Here is a 23,639-nt window from a genome sequence, read left to right on the forward strand (position 1 = left end):
CCTTTTCCAGTCCTGTGGCCACTGCTGAGTTTTCCAAATTTGCTGGCATATTGAGTGCAGCACTTTCACAGCATCATTTTTCAGGATTTGAAACAGCTCAACTGGAATTCCATCACCTCCACTAGCTTTGTTTGTAGTGATGCTTTCTAAGGCCCACTTGACTTCACATTCCAGGATGTCTGGCTCTAGGTGAGTGATCATACCTTCGTGATTATCTGGGTTGTGAAGCTTTTTGTACAGTTCTTCTGTGTATTCTTGCCACCTCTTCTGAATATCTTCTGCTTCTGTTAAGTCCATACCATTTCTGTCCTTTATCAAGCCCATCTTTGCATGAAATGTTCCCTTGGTATCTCTAATTTTCTTGAAGAGATCTCTAGACTTTCCCATTCTGTTGTTTTCCTCTATTTCTTTGCACTGATTGCTGAGGAATGCTTTCTTATCTCTTCTTGCTGTTCTCTGGAACTCTGCATTCAAATGCTTATATCTTTCCTTTTCTCCTTTGCTTTCCACTTCTCTTCTTTTCACAGTTATTTGTAAGGTCTCCCCAGACAGCCATTTTGCTTTTTTGCATTTCTTTTCCATGGGCATGGTCTTGATCCCTGTCTCCTGTACAATGTCATGAACCTCATTCCATAGTTCATCAGGCAATCTGTCTATCAGATCTAGTCCCTTAAATCTATTTCTCACTTGCAGTATATAATCATAAGGGATTTGATTTAGGTCATACCTGAATGGTCTAATGGTTTTCCCTCCTTTCTCAATTTAAGTCTGAATTTGGCAATAAGGAGTTCATGATGTGAGCCACAGTCAGCTCCTGGTCTTGTTTTTGTTGACTGTATAGAGCTTCTCCATCTTTGGCTGCAAAGAATATAATCAGTCTGATTTTGGTGTTGACCACCTGGTGATGTCCATGTGTAGAATCTTCTCTTGTGTTGTTGGAAGAGAGTGTTTGCTATGACCAGTGCATTCCTTTGGCAATACTCTATTAGCCTTTGCCCTGCTTCATTTTGTACTCCAAGGCCAAATTTCCCTGTTACTCCAGGTATTTCTTGACTTCCTACTTTTGCATTCCAGTCCCCTATAATGAAAAGGACATCTTTTTTTGTTGTTAGTTCGAAGAGGTCTTGTAGTTCTTCATAAAACCGTTCAACTTCAGCTTCTTCAGTGTTACTGGTTGCGGCATAGGCTTGGATTACTGTGATATTGAATGGTTTGCCTTGGAAACAAACAGAGATCATTCTGTCATTTTTGAGATTGCATCCAAGTACTGCATTTCGGACTCTTTTGTTGACTATGATGGCTATTCCACTTCTTCTAAGGGCTTCCTGCCCAGAGTAGTAGATACAATGGTCATCTGAGTTAAATTCACTCATTCCAGTCCATTTTAATTCGCTGATTCCTATAATGTCAACGTTCACTCTTGCCATCTCTTGTTTGACTACTTCCAATTTGCCTTGATTCATGGACCTGACATTCCAGGTTCCTATGCAATATTGCTCTTTACAGCATCGGACCTTGCTTCTATCACCAGTCACATCAACAACTGGGTATTGTTTTTGCTTTGGCTCCATCCCTTCATTCTTTCTGGAGTTATTTCTCCACTGATTTCCAGTAGCATATTGGGTACCCACCGACATGGGCAGTTCCTCTTTCAGTATCCTACCATTTTGCCTTTTCACACTGTGTCACTTTACACACTTAATTTTATTTTGATTTAATCTGCGCCATAGGGAACTTTCTGAGAACTCTGTAATCTTTTATTTTCCACTCTGGGATAATATTTTTTCATTACCTCAAAGGGAAACTCTTATGCTTTAGAAAGTACACTGAATTCCTAAGAAAAGACAAAGAAACAAACTGGAAATAAAATGATTGTGTGGAGGAAAAAAGCAGCACAGAACACTCAGTGGTTTAGTGTCAGTTTCTCAGAAGGTTCAATGAAATATTAAGATAACATTTTCCTTTTAATGATGATTCTTCTGGCTGACTGCCTGTTTTTTTGTGTATTTAGCTTCCTTTGACAAAAAGGGGAAACTGTTTTCAAAGTATGAATAATCATGTTGGTTGGATGTGAAACATTCTTTCATCACAAGGTTGACACCTAGCACAAAGTAGCAATCTTATAACTGATTGCTGCAAAAGTATTGGAAAATAATGGAGTTCTGTTAAGACCTTGGAACTAGCAATTCTCCGTTGTTAAGAAGGAAAGAACCTCGATAGCACCAGATCAAAGGCATTGTTGTTTTGGAAGTTTGGGAAGGAAATGGTTGGCAGTGGATCTGCAATTATTTCTTGACTATGGAGCAGACTGGGAGGGAATACTCCCAAAGAAGAAAGAAGGTGACACTCTCAAATTTCATTATAGATATACTAACCTCCAGAGAAACTGCACTTTTATAGCAGCAGAGTCCTTATCTATGGGATGCTTTTAGCAATATGTACCTGGTCTAACTAAGCGTGCCTCTGGTAAACATGAAATATACTGATTTATACCAGTCTTCCCTGGTGGCTCAGGGGTTAAAGCATCTGCCTGCAATGCAGGAGACCCGAGTTCGATCCCTGGGTCAGGAAGATCCCCTGGAGAAGGAAATGGCAACCCACTCTAGTATTCTTGTCTGGAGAATCCCATGGACAGAGGAGCCTGGTGGGCTACAGTCCACAGGGTTGCAGAGTCAGACACGACTGAGCTACTTCACTTCACTTCACTTCCAACAAATGTCACAGGTACAAGTATCTCTCTGAGTATAAAATGGAAACGTTTCATGAACAAGAGGGCTCTCTCCTTTGAAGTTAAAGTTCCCATCTATGTAATCTGGAGATTTTGTACGTTATCTTGGCCCAGAATATATCCTAATGCGTCAAGAAATGATCTAGGTAGGCAGTTTTAAGTAGCTTTCTGTTTTTCTGCACCACACAATTACTTGTATCCTGGAAGTTACATTGTATTTCAATGCAATCACAAGAATGGTATAGGAGCACAGAGGACAATTTAGAAGTATCAAGCCATGCTGTTTACTTCTCCACACCACACAGATGTCAGCTGGCTGAAGAATGCTCTGAAAGCTGATCAGAGCTTTTTCCACATGAAAATGATTACCAAGTTGGTCTCAAGCATAAAATGCAAGAATTACAGAAACAGATATACTCAGTAAAGGCAATTATAGCATAATTTATGAATGGTCTGATTTAAATAGCATCAAATTAGACATAAATGGAAGATAGCCAATTAATTGCTGTTTAGTTTCTATTTAGGTGCTATGTAATGCTGTCATGTTGATATGACCTGTTATGGAAATAGGATTTTTCATGTTAGGAGAAGCAAAATACAGGAACAAAAAACACACATATAGGAAAATCTATAATGTACATCTGTGTGTGCTGCATGCTAAGTAGCTCCAATCATGTCTGACTCTTTGCAACCCCATGGACAGTAGCCCACCAGGCTCCTCTGTCCCTGGGGATTCTCCAGGCAAGAATACTGGAGGGGGTTGCCATGCCCTCCTCCAGGGGATCCTCCCAAGCCATGGATCAAATCCAGGTCTCTCTCATTGCAGGCGGATTCTTTACCATCTGAGCCACCAGGGAATCCCATAATGTACATCCAGGCCTGTCACTGAGTTTGGATGATTTTTGTGTAAAGTGCACATGGTGCAGATTTGCTACTCATCAAAGGGACAGCGGGTTTGGCCATGCAACACTTGAGTATTGGTATGTCTATTTGGCCTTTGGCATAGAGGGTAAAGCATCTGCCTGCAATGCAGGAGACTCAGGTTCAATCCCTGAGTTGGGAAGATCCCCTGGAGAAGGAAATGGCAACCCACTCCAGTACTCTTGCCTGGAAAATCCTCGGCTACAGTCCATGGGGTCACAAAGAGTCGGACACGACTGAGCGATGACACGTTTAATTATAAGAAAGTGGCAGTTCTCATCTTGACTCTTTTCTTTGCAAGATGCTGCTGGGAACAACTACCTTCTAAGGTGTAAGCAGAGGGACACATACTTTGCTAAGGGACACACCTGCTTCTTGGATGCTCTTCATCCTTGAGAGGAAGAGCCCTCATCTGGGTCTTTCAAGATGGGTCTCCTTCTCTAGATACAGAGAAAAGCCTAGTAAATGCAGGCACACACAGCAGAAACTCAATCTCAGGGATTCATGAACCAGAAGGCTCTTAAGGAGGACTGTTCAAGTTTATCCGAGTCACATTTTTTCTTCCCACCCTGCCACTGGCAGAACTGAAAAGCGAGCACTTTTATCAGAAAGGCAAGCCTGGCAGGATACAGGAAAAGTGAATCCTCTTAGGACTGGTGGGGAACAGTGTTTACTCCAGGCTACAAAGTCAAGAGGGATGCTTAGATGGAGGACTAAGGGGAAAGTGAGAAAAAGCAAAAGGCTACTGATGGGGAGCAGGGATGGTAAGATATTTTAAATGCCTGAAGGGAAAAAAAGAGAGTTCTGAATGCCATATTAGATATTTTTAAAATATAGACCCCTTCCATTTTTGAAAAGAGATTTTGAATAGCTAATACAAGGGTTTGGGGCAATTAAAATAATTCAAGGAAAAAAGAAAGATCACTTGCCTGGTTTCAACAGCACAACGTCACCTTCCATTCCACAAAATGTTCTAAGCTATTTTGAGTTTTCAGAGCCCTACTTTTTGGTTAAAAAAAAAAAGAAAGAAAAAGCACTGCAAAATCCTTCTAGGAGTTCTTCACACATAGCAGGGAGGATGCTCAAGGAATGAACCGTAGAGAATAGAAAAAGACTAGCATATTGGCATCTCAAACAGTCTATATAGCAGTTGTTGGCAGGAAGGAGGGGTGGTGTGGAATCCTGAAAAGAAGTCCTGACTTTTGGAATAAGAAGCTGAATCACATTCAGATTGCAAAATGAGCCATAATTGATAGTTTTAAACAGTTTCCCACCTAAGATTACTGAACTGACATTTGTCAAAGAATAAACTCACCATGTAGCACACCTCTCTAGTTCAGAGTAGACTAGGCTGCTTTAAAGGCAAGAGAAGATGTTTATCACTTCAATTTGCTTTTGCTGAAGGCAGAGGAAATGAGTCCCCATCAGAGTCCTCATTATCTGTGTTCTGGCCTCAGAGCAACCTTGAAGCCTTCTAGATGTCAGCGTGGCTCAGGACAGGTAGATGTTTCCTTAGGCAGCCAGTGAAATGGCCCCCAGAGGGAATTCTGTGGCTGGCTCTTCAGATGCAACTGGGCTAAATCTGAACCTGTGAACTCAATACCTTGTCTCCTAGCTCCTCTTCCCAGTGACCTCAGTGACTCACCATTCATGGATGTCTTGGCTCAGATAGAGTTCATGGTTCTGTTTACCTCTCAATGTCGTGGAATCCTATGGACCTTGCCTTCCTCATGTGTCTCGTCCCAGAGCTTGCTTTTCCTTCCTCCCACGTTCTGTATACAGAGTCTGCCTCTCTTCTCCCTGCTTTCCCATCCATATAAGCTATGCTTCTTCTGGCATCCTAGATTTCACTCTCATTTCTCTCTAAGGAACTGCCTTTAGAACTACTAGGCTAACAATCTTCAAATACCACTTTTAGGAATATATCTATTTCTTTTCTTAAAAATCTCCCTGTTTCTTCAATGCCTCTGATTATTGATAATGATATTAATTATTATCAATTCTGATTAATAAAAACATCTTTAGAGAAAAGAATAGGATTCTGAAAAAGCCTTTCAATTTGTATGCTTGTGCATGAACATATTAATTGAATTGCTTTTGTTAATTACATGTCATCAAAAAGATATGGGCTGAGATGAAATAAGGGCAATAAAATAAGACATCTTGCTGTTTGACAAAACTTGAAGAGGCCATTCTCTGGTATCAGAAGGTGCACCTGAACATCGCTAACAGGTTGCTTGATCAGAAGAGTGTTTATAGATCTGTGAGTGGGTTATATCCTAGAGGGAAAGCCTTCAAGAGAAAGGTGATTATGGCCCAGTTATGCTGGCCTTGTTTTAAATTTTAGTTACTTAGTTATATATATTTTAAAAGCTCTTCCTTCCTTTAAGGAAACAGCTTCTACAAATACAGACAATTATAGCTATTTTCCATCATGTACTTCCTGGAGTTAGTATTACTACTGGGGCTTTTGGCCAAGAGCAATGTAACTCTGATTAATAAAAACATCTTTAGAGAAAAGGATAGGATTCCGAAAAAGCCTTTCAATTTGTATGCTTGTGCATGAACGCATTAATTGAATTGCTTTTGTTAATTACATGTCATCAAAAAGATATGGGCTGAGATGAAACGTATATTACAGAGCAGGGTAAAACATCAAGTGGCTTCCATTCTGTTTTTCTTCAGTTGCATCTGTGCCACTATTGACAGCAAATTTCAGTCAGTTTAAAAGAGGTCAGTCAAGCCAAAGCATGCTTTTGAAGCTTCAAAGAGATGATCAGATGTCATGTTAAGATCAAATCTTGCCTCTGGGAACCTGACGTGTTTTCAGTCTGATGCCTTTGCTAAGTCCAACTCTAGGGTGGATTTAATTAACATGACATAAAAAGAGAAGGATATCTGAGGTGTTGATTTTTCTCCAAAATTCTTTTCATACATTTGGTTCCACTATATCCTGAGTAGCAAATCTTCAGTCTGTGACGTAAAGCATGAATCAAAAATGTCCTGCTCTTGTGGACATATGACATTGACTATAGTGCTTTCAAGGGGCTTCCCTGGTGGCTCAGATGGTAAAGAATCTGCCTGCAATGCAGGAGACTCCAGTTTGATGTCTGGGACAGGAAGATCCCCTGGAGAAAGGAATGGCTACCCACTCCAGTATTCTTGCCTGGAGAATTCCATGGACAAAGGAGCCTGGTGGGCTACAGTCCATGGGGTCATAAAGAGTCAGACACAACTGAGTGACTAGCATTCTCACTTCACTTTCATAATGTTTTCAAACTACAGAAGAGTCCAACAGATAATCAACACGATGAAAGCACACTGCATGGTACATCCAGATTCGTTTGTCAATTCTACTTAAATAAATTTTACCCTGTGGGCTTCTTTGGTAGCTCAATGGTAAAGAATCCACCTACTAATGCAGGAGATCTGAGTTCGATCCCTGGGTAAGGAATATCCCCCGAAGAAATGGCAACACACACCAGTTTTTTTGCTAGGGAAATCCCATGGAAAGTGAAGCCTGGTGGGCTACAGTCCATGGGGTCCAAAAAGAGTCAGATATGACTTAGCAACTAAACAACAACAACAAAAGATTATTTATTTTTTGGTTAAAAATAAATTAATTTTTATTAAGCATGAATTATGTACTGAAGACTTACACAAAGCTTTTGGCATATAAATGTCATGTTGTTGTTTAGTCACTAAGTCGTGTCCAACTCTTTGCAAACCCCATGAACTGTATGTAGCCTGTCAGGATCCTCTGTCCATGGGATCTCCCAGGCAAGAATACTGGAGTGAGTTGCCATTTCCTACCTTCAGGGGATCTATTCAACCCAGGAATCAGACCCTTGTTTCTTGCACTGGCAGGCAGAATCTTTACCACTGAGCAACCAGTGAAAGTGAAGTGGAAGTGGATGTCGCTCAGTCCTGTCCAACTCTTTGCAACACCATGGACTACAGAGTCCATGGAATTCTCCAGGCCAGAATACTGGAGGGGGTAGCCTTTCCCTTCTCCAGGAGATCTTCCCAACCCAGGGATAGAACTCAGGTCTCCCGCACTGCAGGCGAATTCTCTACCAGCTGAGCTACCAGGGAAGCCCAAGCTCTTACACTCATGATGTAACTTCTCTGACTCAGATGTCTTAAGGGTTGGTATGAAGGCTTTCCAACCCTTAAGACATCTGAGTCAGAGAAGTTACATCACTGGTCTAAGATCACACAGTAAAAGGAGAAACCTGAAATTTGACTCGGGACTTTGGATTCCAAATTCAGCTTTGCTACACAGCACTTTATTGCTTCTCCCCCGCCCCCTTTTTTTTTTCCTTTGGTTAGTGATTTTTTTAAATATAAATTTATTTATTTTAATTGGAGGCTAATTACTTTACAATATTGTATTGGTTTTGCCATACATCAACATGAATCTGCCACGGGTGTACAAGTGTTCCCCATCCTGAACCCCCCCTCCACCTCCCTCCCCATACTGCCTCCCTTTACATAACAGATTTTGATTTATTATAAAGAGAATATTAAGGACACTTCACTTAGTGTTTAATAGACAAAAAAGGATAACATTTATGATAACTTAGCTTATTTAAAAGGGAAATCCATATGATTCAGTTTAACAAAGGTGGCTGTATTTGTCTTGTAAGGAGGAATTATCCTATAACGGAAGGAAACATCAGGGAATGTCCATGTGAGAAACAATTTTAAGAGACACTGTGGAGGGCTCCAGTTTCCCCTCTTCACCAACAGCTTTCTTACTTTCTCATTTTTTTTTCCCCAGGCAGTATTTAGAATTTCATCATTTAAATGCATTATACTGCATACCAATCCTAAAGGAAATCAACCTTGAATATATCCATTGGAAGAACTGATGCTGAAGTTGAAGCTGCAATACTTTGGCCACCGGATGAAAAGAGCTGAGTCATTGGAAAAGACCGTGATGCTAGGAAAGATTGAGGGCAGGAGACAGGGCAACAGAGGATGAGATGGTTGGATGACATCACCAACTCAATAGACATGAGTCTGAGCAAACTTCTGGAGACAGTGAAGGACAGGGAAGCCTGGTGTGCTGCAGTCCATGGGATCACAAAGAGTTGGACACACTTAGCAACTGAACAACAGCAACACTGCATACATTACAACTCCCCGGGTCTGGTGGTTGTTCAGTCACTCAGTCATGTCTGACTCTTTCCAACCCAATGGACTGCAGCCTGCCAGGCTTCCCTGTCCTTCACCATCTCCTGGATCTTGCTCATACTCATGTTCATTGAGTTGGTGATGTCATCCAACCATCTCATCCTCTGTTGTCCCCTTCTCCTCCTATCTTCAATGTTCCTCTGCCTCAGGGTCTTTTCTAATGAGTAGGCACTTCACATCAGGTGGCCAAAGTATTGGAGCTTCAGCTTCAGTATCAGTCCTTCCAGTGAATAGTCAGGGTTGATTTCCTTTAGGATTGATTGGTTTGATCTCCTTACAGTCCAAAGGACACTCAAGAGTCAATTCCAACAACACAGTTCAAAAGCATCAATTCTTCGGTGCTCTGCTTTCTTTATAGTTCAACTCTCACATCCATACATGACTACTGGAAAAACCACAGCCTTGACTAGATGGACCTTTGTGGGCGAAGTAATGTCTCTGCTTTTTAATACACTGTCTAGGTTTGTGATAGCTTTTCCTCCAAGGAGCAAGCATCTTTTAATTTCATGGCTGCAATCACCATCTGCAGTGATTTTGGAGACCAAAAAAAATAATAATAATAAAGTCTGTCACTGTTTCCATTGTTTCCCCATCTATTTGCTATGAAGTGATGGGACCGGAAGCCATGATCTTCATTTTTTGAATGTTGAGCTTTAAGCCAGCTATTTCACTCTTCTCTTTCACCTTCATCAAGAGGCTCTCTAGTTCCTCTTCACTTTCTGCCATTAGAATGGTATCATCTGCATATCTGAGGTTGTTGAAATTCCTCCCGAAGGTCTTGATTACAGCTTTTGCTTCACCCAGCCCAGTATTTTGCATGATGTACTCTGCATGTAAGTTAAATAAGCAGGGTGACAATATACAGCCTTGATGTACTCCTTTCCCAATCTAGAACCAATCTGTTGTTCCATGTTCAGTTCTAACTGTTGCTTCTTGACCTGCATACAGATTTCTCAGGAAGGAGGAAAGATGGTCTAGTATTCCCATCTCTTTAAGAATTTTCCACAGTTTGTTGTGATCCACACAGTCAAAGGCTTTAGCATAGTCAGTGAAACAGAATTAGATGGGTCTTGGTGCTCATTAAATTAGGGTGACATCAAAGTTAGCTTAAATCGAAACTTGGATGGATTGATGCTTTGTGAGGAATAGAATTCTGAAATCATGTCCAGGCTCTATAGGCTCAGTTGCCAATGTCAGTTTAGGGAGGTGATAATCATACTATTTCAGCAGTAGCAGTAGTTAAGTAAAAACAGATTTTATTTGTTACAACAACATTAAGATGTGTAGTTACTAACACCGCAGTGTGAGTTTATCTGATAACTTTTCATAGCACTTAGAGGAAGGGGAGAAAGAAGAGAAGGAATAATTCTGAAGCTAGAGCTGGGATAATCATATGACACTGTGCATACCAGGGAATTTTTGAGAGCAAAAGGGGATTCTATCAACAAAATTCCAGGACAGTATATATTAGCTGGGATTGCATGGTATGGTAATCTTAGCTCTGGGGAACGACAGTCCTTCTCAAATAAACACATATATTAAGGAGTTAAATAAGAAGTTGTCCTTCAAATAAGACCACTAAATTCTTTTTCCTAATGGTATGGCCTTTTCACAGCTATCGCGTCCAGTGACATATTTCCTTAACAACAAGAAACTAAAACAACCGAACCTGGATAGGATTCCAAAAACCTCAGAAATTCACTGTCAAGAATACAGCATATGAAATACATTTGGTCAATTTTCAATTTTTCAGAGGCTGATTATCCAACTAATGCATTATCTTTTGGACCCTTGTTTTATTTCTTCTACTGGTTAATTTAACAATATGTCAGTTATGATAAGAAGGTTTGATGGAGAAGAAGATGAAGCTATTACATAAAATGAGTTTGGGGAATTACCAATAGATTTCAGTTATCCATGTTACTCTTACTGAAGGCTGATTCATTGTGAAGAGTAGAGATTTAGCTGGACAGTCTTGCTGTTTCTAAGACAGAACTGTCCTTACGCTTTTTGTAATTATTGTACAGAACATATATGTGCAATTGTGAACATACAGATCCTTACCTTCCCCAATCCCGTGACCTGTGATTAATGCAATGAAAACATAATCATGATCACTTAAATCAACTTGTAGTAACATATAAAAATTAAATAAAGAAATTAAGTTTCAATATTCATGCCTTTTATTGTGGGGCCATGGTCTTGATACAAAGAAGAAGAAATACTGGTGAGCTACTTTTTGGAAGGCAAGAAAAACAATTAGAGTCCACATGGTGTATAACCTATGGTATATAAGGCTACTAAATTGTCTTAAAATGCAATGTTTACGAGCTTAAGAATGAAAGGAATGTACCATGAATATTAGAAAAATATTGCCATACGCAGAAGTATTGGCTTCTCCTACGTTAATTTGGCTTCTCCTTCTTAAATTTAGTTGGGTAATCTCTTCATTTATTCAAATCTTAATCATACTTCAAAGTCTAAATTAACATCCACTTCTCTTTTTGAAGGTTGTTATCTATTACAAATCCAGTGTCTCTCTGTGTTCTTAGCTATAAATACTCATAATGCTCATTTGTCACCTAATTTATACTATCTTGATATGTCACTGCAGTTATATTATTTAACTTATTATTTATTGCTTGACTTTTCACATCAGACACCAGTACACTCTCCCAAACCATATTGTAAATTCTTTTAGAGTGGGGGCCATTTGTGATCTAATCTTGTATCTTTCTGTGCATGCGCGCTTGCGTGTGCGTGTGTGTGTGCGTGTGCATGTGTGTGTGTGTGTGTGTGTGTGTGTGAGTCACTCAGTCCTGTCCCACTCTTTGTGACCCCATGGACTGTAGCCCACGAGGATCCTCTGTCTATGGAATTCTCCAGGAAAGAATACTGGTGTGGGTTGCCATTCCCTTCTCCAGGGGATCTTCTCAACCCAGGGATTGAACCCAGGTAGCCTGCATTGCAGGCAGATTCTTTACCATTTGAGCCACCAGGGAAGCCCCTATCTTTCTTTAGGAGCTAACAAAATTTTAAATGTGTTTAAGTTGGATTGTATGAAATTACCCATATTTGGTCATTTTTGATAAATGATTAATAAAAAGTGAATTTTATATGGTTCAGCCTAATGACAGTTGTTCTAGAAATAATTGTGGAATGAGTAGAATTATATTCAAAATTTTAAAATCATATATATACATATATAGTAGATCATTTAGAATAGATCATTAAGTTTGTTTTACTTTTTCTAGAAGCTATTTAGTCCCAAATGGCTTTATTATTAGTTCATTAGCTTCTAGACATGATTTTTTTAAAAATGAATATGACTATTTTCTAGGGAAATAAGCATAATTGAAATAACAGATCATAAAGTACTAACTCTCTTAGCATAGTAATGCTAATATTGAATTTTTCTGGCATTGTTACCAGTTGATAAAACCATTCTTTAGACTAATATTAGTTATAGATAATCTTTATTTTTGAATATATATAGTATCCCAGGCACTGTTCTAAGCATTTCCTATTGATGCACTCATTGAAGAACCTGCATCTCAACCCTGTGAAATGGGTAATAATATCTTTTTTCAGATGAGCAAATTGAGGAATGAAGAGGTAATTTGTTCAAAATCACACAACTAGTAATCATAGAACTGTGTGTCAAATTCAGGCAGTCTGGCTTCAATCCTTCTTTTAAATGCCACTGGAATTCTAATCAATAGAAATAGAGTTATTCAAAAGTTAGAATAAATTAAAAATAATTTAGCCTTATGAAAGATATAGCGTCTGGTGATGACTTTATAATTTAGAGTTACAGAGTTGAATAGACCAAAGCTGCCTGAAACCTGCAGCTTTAGTTCTTTCATAAGCAACTCAAAACCAGTTTGCGTTACAGGGCCTCAGTTTTCTGCATTAAAATCTGGAATTTATAGCTTTGAATCCTCTACAAGAATTTTATAAGAGGAGAGAAAATAAGATTATGTAACACGTGATAGTAAGATAGGGTTATATAACACGTGTGCCTTAATTAATCAGGCACATTTATTTTTATATTTAGTTATGAATATATGCATGCAAATATTTTTTAAGATTATGTTTAATGTTACTTTTTAAATAATCATTGTATGTTCTCTATTGAAGATATTTGATTTCTTTGGTACTTGAAAACTATACAAAACAGAATACTGCTGATTCACTCCAAACAGTAATCAATAGACTGAAATATGTATGCATATATAATGTACATTATGTTATCATAATTAAATATACATATAAAACATGATCAGTAAAATAATTTGTCTTAATGTATAAACTATAAGCATTCTTTACAATTGAATTTTTTTTAACAATAAATGAAATAATCCAGTGTGATTTTTCTTTGTTTTCAAGAAAAGAAATACACTTTCCTCTGGAATTCAGCATTAAATAATGACAAATGCATTAAATAGGTAAGTGAGCATTTGCCTTTAAATTTCTGAGCCTGAAATTGGGTTGGGTTGGCTTGAAAAATGGGACCGTTAAATTAGATGATTTTATGTTGTTCAAATGACAACTTTCTCCAAGTGTCTGAAAGCAAGACTTGTTTATCATTTCTAAAATCTATACTCTAGGAAATGCAATTCTGTTCCTAATAAAATAACCAAGTGTACCCTCCCCTTTAAGAAAACAGATAAAAGAAAACAGCCATGAATGTATTTTTCTTAGATATAGACTTAGGAACTTACTATAATAAGTTGAGTCATTCAAAATCTGTGAAAATTTTTCTGTAAGGAGATCCAAGAAGCCCTTATCCATAGTTAAGTTTAGGAAAAGCTAATAGAAAAGGTTGGAGGTGTGTTGTATGACTGGAGGCTTAAATTTTTTAAATCAGACCTTTCTGAAATGCTTGATTTTTCTGATCATTTCCATGAATTACATGTTTAATGTCATCAGGGGGTTATCCCTGTGAGCAAACTGTGCATGAGTTTGCTGTGTGGTTTTACTGCTGTTTTTGCTTTAGAAGAAGTGCTTGAAAACTCAAACCAGTGTTCAATCAGCTCAGTCAGTTCAGAGAAAGCGGTGTTAGAGGTAGTGTTACCTTCTTACACGCAGTGATGGAGCCGCCCAGGCTACTTCCCGAGCTGGCGCTGGCGCTGCCCTGCTGCGTTTCCGGAACCTGGTACATCAGGGGTGACTCCAAGCTGCTGTTTGTTTCCCAAAACACAAAAGAGAACACATTCAGTGAGTCATCTGCATATTCAGAAAGAAAGAAGCACAATGTGCTTTATGCAAAATCATCTTTTCATATTGAGCTGGACACTGCAAAGCTTCTGCTGACATTGATGTTTGTTTCCTTGCTGGTTTCACTTTTGTATTTTGTGGAACCACGATGACCTATTCCATTCTGAATATAAAATTGTGACCCATCACCCTCCATGGACTGTGGATGGACACATCTGCATGATTTCTAGCAGAGTTGACACATTTTCTTAAGCAAGCAGTTTTAAAACCCAAGTAATATTCTTTCCATTGTCACATTATTTCTACTCAGCCAAAATGAATACATAAAAAATACTCATATTATTTTTTCAAATGAGAGGAATTTTTAATTCCTCTTTTTTTTTAATTGGGAAGCAGTGTGGTACCATGAAAAGAACATGAGCTTTAGAAAAACAGGTCATCTTTTTATCATCCCTGTGACTGGAGACAGTATCTTAACTTTCTTGTCTCCAAAATTCTAGACTTAAATCCTCCTCCCCTGTTCCCGTCAAATCTTGGTGGGCTTGACTATATACAGGGATGTATAAATATTTTAAAAAATCTGAAATTGCTTATACAGCCTCAAGACATGATAAAAATCAAAATTATTTTTAGAAAATAGTTTTAGAATATTGAAGGGAACAGCTACCCACTCCAGTATACTGACCTGGAGAATTCCATGGACTGTATAGGCCATGGGATCATAAAGAGTCAGGCATGACTGAGTGACTTACTGAGCTGAGCTGAGAAATATTAAGATTCAGAAGGCTTCTTGTATATTTAAATTAGGCTGAATAATTTTCTTCTGAAAATATGCAAATCTAGATTTTTAAAAAGTATACTGATATCTCAAGTCTACATATTTTATTTTTGTGGTTGTTGACCACATAAAACATGTACAATTCATTAAAACACATTTTTTGAAATATTGTCTAATGACTCTTTATGTAATTAACCCAACATACAGAATTTTTTTTCTTCAGATTAAGAAGCACAAAACAGAAGATCCGTTAAATAAACACTGTGTTTCTAAATAACCTATAAGCCTCATGCTTGAGGTTCTGAATTAGTCAATTTTCACTGCATTGCAATTAGCCATAAGTCAAATATTGCATGCATGTAGTCCATTTGTATTTCTGTTATTAACTACCATGAATAACATTCATTTTTTACATGACCGCAGACAGTACTCTGTAACAGATCAAAAATTTGGATAACAATTTTATAGAATAATTCAAGCAAAATCTGTTTTGTTTTAAACATTTTGTATTGTTTTCTGAGTAACTGCCACCTTGAGGAATAGAATGAAAAGACAGCATCCATATTATTTTTGATGAACTAGGGAAAGATTGGGAAAGGAAGGATGACAGGAAGAAAGGAAGGAAGGGATAGAGGAAGGAAAGAAGGAAGAAGGAGGGGGAGGGATCAGGAAACAGTGGGAGAAGGTAACTGACTCTAGATCCTGGTTCCAACACCTTAGCCAAGACACTGCCTAGCTTTTCAGTGTCTGTATCTTTTTCATTTATAAATGAAATGCTTGGAGTCAAGTCTGTGGTCCCTGCTAGCTCTGGACCTCACTTTCAAAGTATCACTGAGAGTCTGAGTTTTCAGCCCTGTTTTTTCAGGCTTCTTGCAATGTAGGGCCTATACCCTACTTACTGTCAGTAACTGATTCTCCCTCAAACCCAGTTCCAGACCTTCTGGATGCTTTCTCGGCCACAGGTGAGTTTGACTTTTATACCAAACAGGTTATCATTGTGAGATTCTAAATCATTTACACATGGAAGACAGGATCACCGACCAAGGTAACTACAGTCTATAACAACTTGGCCCATGACTCAAAAGAAATTGAGTTATTATCCTTAGTAGGAGCCAGTTGAAGCTCTGTGTGCAGGAGTTCAGAGAGACAGGCTAAAGAGTCTACATAGCTGCCTGCCTGCTTCTGCTATGTCCATTAGGCATCTCTAGTGACCTGGAGGATCACTTCCATCCAGGCCACCAAAGGATTTAAGTCCAGTGTTGGGACATTCCGCATGTCTCATTGCAGGGTTAGCAATCCTGAGAGTGGGAAGGAAGAAGGCTGAGAAATGAGATGGATACAATCCTGATATAAAACACAACAGAAATAGAGCTTCAGCAATCAGCATCTCTCTAAAGGGGGATCACATCTAACTTAGGGAAAGTTGGATAGGTCCAAAATCAGGGAACCTAGGTTAGAGTAAAAGATCAGCCATGGAAGAGCCTTGTTTTCCCATAAAGCACTTTGTGCATGGCTGCAAGTAGCCACATTTCTCAGCCGTCTCTGACTCTTTGGGACCCCATGATCTGTAGCCTGCCAGGCTCCTCTGCACATGGAATTCTCCAGGCAAGAATACTGGAGTGGATAGCCATTCTCTTCTCCAGGGGATCTTCCTGACCCAGGGATTGAACCTAGGTCACCCGCACTGCAGGCAGATTCCTTACCGTCGGAGACACCAGGGAGAGTAGCCACAATACCACAGTGATTATTATATACATAAAAGTTTAACTGCTGAGTTAGTCATGGATAAAGAAGAAACGCCAAGTCACCAGATCACCACATATGGTCAATACCGAAATCAGACTGATTATATTCTTTGCAGCCAAAGATGGAGAAGTTCTACAAGTCAGCAAAAACAAGACTGGGAGCTGACCGTGGCTCAGATCACGAACTCCTTATTGCAAAATTCACACTTAAATTGAAGAAAGTAGCAAAAACCACTAGACCCCATTCACGTATGACCTAAATTAAATTCCTTATGATAAATTATACAGTTCCGTTCAATTCTGCTCAGTGGTATCCAACACTTTGTAACCTCATGGACTGCAGCACATCAGGCCTCCCTGTCCATCACCAACTCCCAGAGCTTGCTGAAACTCATGTCCATCGAGTCGGTGATGCCATCCAACCATCTCACCTCTGTCATCCCCTTCTCCTCCGTCCTTCAATCTTTCTCAGCATCAGGGTCTTTACCAATGAGTCAGTTCTAATCAGGTGGCCAAAGTATTAGAGTTCCAGCTTCAACATCAGTCCTTCCAATGAATATTGAGGACTGATTTCCTTTACGATTGACTGGTTGGATCTCCTTGGAGTCCAAGGGACTCTCAAGAGTCTTCTCCAACACCACAGTTCAAAAGCATCAATTCTTTGGCATCCTCTCACTACTGGAAAAACCATAGCTTTGACAAGACAGACCTTTGTTGGCAAAGTAATATCTCTGCTTTTTAATATGCTGTCTGGTTGGTCATAGCTTTTCTTCCAAGGAGCAAGCATCTTTTAATTTTATGGCTGCAGTCACCATCTGCAGTGATTTTGAGAGCCCAAAATAAAGTCTCTCACTGTTTCCATTGTTTCCCATTATTATACAGTGGAAGTGACAAATAGATTTAAATGATTAGATCTGATAGACAGAGTGCCTGAAGATCTTTGGACAGAGGTTTCTGACATTGTACAGGAGGCAGTGATAAAGACCATCCCCAAGAAAGTTCAGTTCAGTCACTCAGTCGTGTCCAACTCTTTGCGACCCCATGAATCGCAGCACATCAGGCCTCCCTGTCCATCACCAACTTCCGGAGTTCACTCAAACTCAGGTCCATCAAGTCGGTGATGCCATCCAACCATCTCATTCTCTGTCGTCCCCTTCTCCTTCTGCCCCCAATCCCTCCCAGCATCAGAGTCTTTTCCAGTGAGTGAACTCTTCACATGAGGTGGCCAAAGTATTGGAGTTCTAGCTTTAGCATCATTCCTTCCAAAGAACACCCAGGAATGTTCTCCTTTAGAATGGACTGGCTGGATCTCCTTGCAGTCCAAGGGACTCTCAAGAGTCTTCTCCAACACCACAGTTCAAAAGCATCAATTCTTCGGCACTCAGCCTTCTTCACAGTCCAACTCTCACATCCGTACATGACCACAGGAAAAACCATAGCCTTGACCAGATGGACCTTAGTTGGCAAAGTAATGTCTCTGCTTTTCAATATGCTATCTAGGTTGGTCATAGCTTTCCTTCCAAGGAGTAAGCGTCTTTTAATTTCATGCAATCACCATTTGCAGTAATTTTGGAGCCCCCAAAAATAAAGTCTAACGCTATTTCCACTGTTTCCCCATCTATATGCCATGAAGTGATGGGACCGGATGCCATGATCTTCGTTTTCTGAATGTTGAGCTTTAAGCCAACTTTTTCACTCTCCTCTTTTACTTTCATCAAGAGGCTTTTTAGTTCCTCTTCACTTTCTGCCATAAGGATGGTGTCATCTGCATATCTGAGGTTATTGATATTTCTCTCGGCAATCTTGATTCCAGCTTGTGTTTCTTCCAGTCCAGTGTTTCTCATGATGCACTCTGCATAGAAGTTAAATAAGCAGGGTGACAATATACAGCCTTGACGTACTCTTTTTCCTATTTGGAACCAGTCTGTTGTTCCATGTCCAGTTCTAACTGTTGCTTCCTGACCTACATATAGGTTTCTGAAGAGGCAGGTCAGGTGGTCTGGTATTCCCATCTCTTTCAGAATTTTCCACAGTTTCTTGTGATCCACACAGTCAAAGGCTTTGGCATAGTCAATAAAGCAGAAATAGATGTTTTTCTGGAACTCTTTTGCTTTTTCAATGATCCAGCAGATGCTGGCAATTTGATCTCTGGTTCCTCTGCCTTTTCTAAAACCAGCTTGAACATCATGGAAGTTCATGGTTCACAAATTGCTGAAGCCTAGCTTGGAGAATTTTGAGCATTACTTTACTAGCATGTGAGATGAGTGCAATTGTGCGGTCATTTGAGCATTTTATGCCATTGCTTTTCTTTGGAATTGGAATGAAAACGGACATTTTCCAGTCCTGTGGCCACTGCTGTGCTTTCCAAATTTGCTGGCATATTGAGTGCAGCACTTTCACAGCATCATCTTTCAGGATTTGAAATAGTTCCACTGGAATTCCATCACCTCCACTAGCTTTGTTTGTAGTGATGCTTTCTAAAGCCCACTAGACTTCACATTCCAGGATATCTGGCTCTAGCTGAGTGATCACACCATTGTGGTTATCTTGGTCATGAAGATCTTTTTTGTACAGTTCTTCTGTGTATTCTTCCCACCTCTTCTTAATATCTTCTGCTTCTGTTAGGTCCATACCATTTCTGTCCTTTATTGAGCCCATCTTTGTATGAAATGTTCCCTTGGTATCTCTAATTTTCTTGAAGAGATCTCTAGTCTTTCCCATTCTGTGGTTTTCCTCTTTTTCTTTGCACTGATCCCTGAGGAAGGCTTTCTTATCTCTCCTTGTTCTTCTTTGGAACTCTGCATTCAGATGGGTATATCTTTCCTTTTCTCCTTTGCTTTTCACTTCTCTTTTTTTCACAGCTATTTGTAAGGCTTCCCCAGACAGTCATTTTGCTTTTTTGCATTTCCTTTCCATGGGGATGGTCTTGATCCCTGTCTCCTGTACAATGTCACGAACTTCATTCCATAGTTCATCACGCACTCTATCAGATCTAGTCCTTTAAATCTATTTCCTACTTGCAGTGTATAATCATAAGAGATTTAAGTCATACCTAATGGTCTAGTGATTTTCCCTACTTTCTGAATTTGAGTCTGAATTTGGAAATAAGGAGCTCATGATTTGAGCCACAGTCAGCTCCTGGTCTCATTTTTGCCGACTGTATAGAGCTTCTCCATCTTTGGCTGCAAAGAATATAATCAATCTGATTTTGGTGTTGACCATCTGGTGATGTCCACGTGTAGAGTCTGTTGGAAGAGGGTGTTTGCTATGACCAGTGCATTCTCTTGGCAAAACTCTATTAGTCTTTGCCCTGCTTCATTCAGCATTCCAAGGCCAAATTTGCCTGTTACTCCAGGTGTTTCTTGACTTCCTACTTTTGCATTCCAGTCCCCTAGAATGAAAAAGACATCTTTTTTGGGTGTTAGTTCTAAAAGCTCTTGTAGGTCTTCATAGAACCGTTCAACTTCAGCTTCTTCAACATTACAGGTTGGGGCATAGACTTGGATTACCATGACATTGAATGGTTTGCCTTGGAAACGAACAGAGATCATTGTGCCATTTTTGAGATTGCATCCAAGTACTGCACGTCAGACTCTTTTGTTGACCATGATGGCTACTCCATTTCTTCTAAGAGATTCCTGTCTGCAGTAGTAGATATAATGGTCATCTGAGTTAAATTCACCCATCCCAGTCCATTTTAATTCACTGATTCCTAGAATGTTGACATTCACTCTTGCCATCTCCTGTTTGACCACTTCCAATTTGCCTTGATTCATGGACCTGACGTTCCAGTTTCCTAAGCAATATTGCTCTTTACAGCATGGGACCTTGCTTCTATCACCAGTCACATCCACAGCTGGGTATTGTTTTTGCTTTGACTCCATCCCTTCATTCTTTCTGGAGTTATTTCTCCACTGATCTCCAGTAGCATATTGGGCACCTACCAACCTGGGGAATTCCTCTTTCAGGATCCTATCATTTTGCCTTTTCATACTGTTCATGGGGTTGTCTAGGCAAGAATACTGAAGTGGTTTGCCATTCCCTTCTCCAGTGGGCCACATTCTGTCATACCTCTCGCCCAAGGCCAGGGGTGGCAGCCGGGAGGTGCTACCCCATGTCAAATGAGTGGTGGCTGCGCAGGCACAGGAGGGCTGAGAGGACCTACTCCACGTTCAAGGTCAGGAGGGGTAGTGGTGACGAGATACCCCTCATCCAAGGTAAGGAGTGCTGCTGCGCTTTGCTGGAGCAGCCATGAAGAGATACTTCATGTCCAAGGTAAGAGAAACCCAAGTAAGACGGTAGGTGTTGCGAGAGGGCATCAGAGGGCAGGCACACTGAAACGATAATCACAGGAAACTAGTCAATCTAATCACACCGACCACAGCCTTGTCTAACTCAATGAAACTAAGCCATGCCGTGTGGGGCCACCCAAGACAGGCGGATCATGGTGGAGAAGTCCCCAAGAAAAAGAAATGTAAAAAGGCAAAATGGTTATCTGAGGAGGCCTTACAAATAACTGAGAAAAGAAGAGAAGCTAAAGGCAAAGGAGAAAAGGAAAGACAGACCCATTTGAATGCAGAATCCCAAAGAATAGCAAGGAGAGATAAGAAAGCCTTCCTCAGTGATCAATGCAAAGAAAGAGGGAAACAATAGAATGGGAAAGACTAAAGATCTCTTCAAGAAAATTAGAGATACCAAGGGAACATTTCATACAAAAATGGGCACAATAAAGGACAGAAATGGTATGGACCTCTAAGTGGACCAACAGTTAGAACTGGACATTTCTGCTCCTTGGAAGAAAAGCTATGACCACCCTAGACAGCATGTTAAAAAGCAGAGATATTACTCTGCCAACAAAGGTCTATCTAGTCAAAGCTCTGTTTTCTCCAGTAGTCATGTATGGATGTGAGAGCTGGACTATAAAGAAAGCCGAGTGCCAAATTGATGCTTTTGAACTGTGGTGTTGGGGAAGACTCTTGAGAGTCTCTTCGATTGCAAGGAGATCCAACCAGTCAATCCTAAAGGAAATCAGTCTTGAATAATTCATTGGAAGGACTGATGTTGAAGCTGGAACTCCAATATTTTGGCCACCTAATGCGGAGAGCTGACTCACTGGAAAAGACCCCGCTATTGGGAAAGACTGAAGGCAGGAGAAGGGAATAACAGAGGATGAGATGGTTGGATGGCATTACTGACTCGATGGACGTAAGTTGAGCAAGCTCTGGGAGTTGGTAATGGACAGGGAGGCCTGGCGTGCTGCAGTCCATGGGGCCGCAAAGAGTCGGACACAACTGAGCGACTTAACTGAACTGACTGACCCACATATATCCTGGTATGAAAATCTTTCTGCCTTTAAGATAATTGTGAGATTGAGATTCTAGTCAGAGGTGAAGGTGAAGAAGGGATTTGAAAGTGTTGCTTGCCTGCAGGGCTGGCTCCATGTGTTTAAGGCTAACCATCTATAGCATTAACAAAATTAACAATGTGCCCTCAATGCATCTTCTGCTCTCCTGAAACACATTATGAATCAATTTAATGATCCCTATATCTAAAATATATCTAGAGAGGTGCATCTTTTAAATCACGTGACATGAATGTAAGTTTCCAGTAGGTGACTACAACCCAGCTCAATCTATTCCCATGCCTTTGGGAAGGAGATGGAATTTTCAGAGTATTTGCAAAAATATTTTCTCTCTAGAAGCAGAACATTTGCTGCTACAGGATGAGACAGCGATGGCAAGAACATGAAACTCATGCATTTATTAAAAATGAGCACAAACTGACATTAAAAGAACTGCTGTCAAGATACAGCACGGCCTTATAACTTGCTCTTAATGGGGAAGGATGTAAATACTTCCCTGGGACATTTTTGTTTGATTTTGACAAGTGTTGACAGTATTTATTAAGCACATCCTTTCCATCTGGTTTCACGCTGAAACTACTAAATGCATTTCAGTGAGGAGGAAGATCAAGGTAGGAAGGAAGGCACCAAAGCAGAATTTAAAGTAGCGACTTTAAAAGTATTATAGGAGGAGAAGCAGACACCTTTGTAGAACAATGTAGTATATCAATGAGATCCTGAGTTGCCACCATACTGCAATCAATGATTCATGCAATGTGAATAAGTAGGCCAACCTTTAGTGGTGAAAACAGCTTAAGGAATATTCAGTGATTTCACCAGAGAATGAAGTGACCCACTACTGGAAATTGAGTGGTTTTTATGTTGCTACTCAAAGTTCAGTCTATGTACCAGCAGCACTCTTGGAAGCTTGTTGCTACCCAGGATCTCATGACCTGCCCTAGAGCTACTGAATCAGATCTGCATTTTGACACTAAACTCATGGGATTCACATTCTCATTAAAGCTTGAGAAGTGTTTATCTAAAGTCTTAAGTTAAATATATATTGTTTTTGCCCTTGAGCCTTTGCACATGATATTACTTCTTTCAGAAATGTACAGATGAACCTATCTTCAGGGCAGGATTAGGAATGTATTTGAGACGTAGGGAACAGACACACGGAGACAGGGTAGCAGGTGTGAGGTGAACTGGGAGATTGGGACTCACATATATGCACTGCCATGTGTAAAGCTGATAGCCAGTGGGAAGCTGCTCTATAGCGCATGGAGCTCAGCTTGGTGCTCTGCGATGACCCAGACGGATGGGATGGAGGTGGGGTGGGAGGGACGTCCAGAAGGGAGGGGACTGTTGTTGTTGTTCAGTCATCCAGTCGTGTCCGACTCTCTACAGCCCCAAAGACTGCAGCACGCCAGGCCTCCCTGTCCCTCACCATCTCCCAGAGTTTGCCCAAGTTCATGTTCACTGCATTAGTGACGCTGTCCAGTCATCTCATCCTCTGATGCCCTCTTCTCCTTCTGTCCTCAGTGTTTCCCAGCATCAGGGACTTTTCCAATAACTCACATCAGGTGACCAAAATACTAGAGCTTTCGCATCAGTTCTTCCAGTGAATATTCAGGGTCGATCTCCCTTGAGATTGATCAGTTTGATCTCCTTGTTGTCCAAGGGGCTTGCAGGGTCTTCTCCAGCACC

The 23,639-nt window shown here is 40.2% G+C and overlaps 1 protein-coding gene across 1 annotated transcript in view; it reads right to left on the reverse strand.

Annotated features, from left to right (window-relative positions):
• The window catches only part of SPHKAP (SPHK1 interactor, AKAP domain containing), a 195,990-nt gene that overhangs the window by 123,735 nt on the left and 48,616 nt on the right, over positions 1-23,639 (reverse strand). Inside the window, exon 2 of the mRNA XM_068968496.1 lies at positions 13,926-14,031. Coding sequence (XP_068824597.1) covers positions 13,926-14,031 — 106 coding nt within the window. The remainder of the gene's footprint in view (positions 1-13,925; positions 14,032-23,639) is intronic.

This window comes from Capricornis sumatraensis, chromosome 3 (genome assembly GCF_032405125.1).
Source record: "Capricornis sumatraensis isolate serow.1 chromosome 3, serow.2, whole genome shotgun sequence".
Taxonomy (NCBI): domain Eukaryota; kingdom Metazoa; phylum Chordata; class Mammalia; order Artiodactyla; family Bovidae; genus Capricornis; species Capricornis sumatraensis.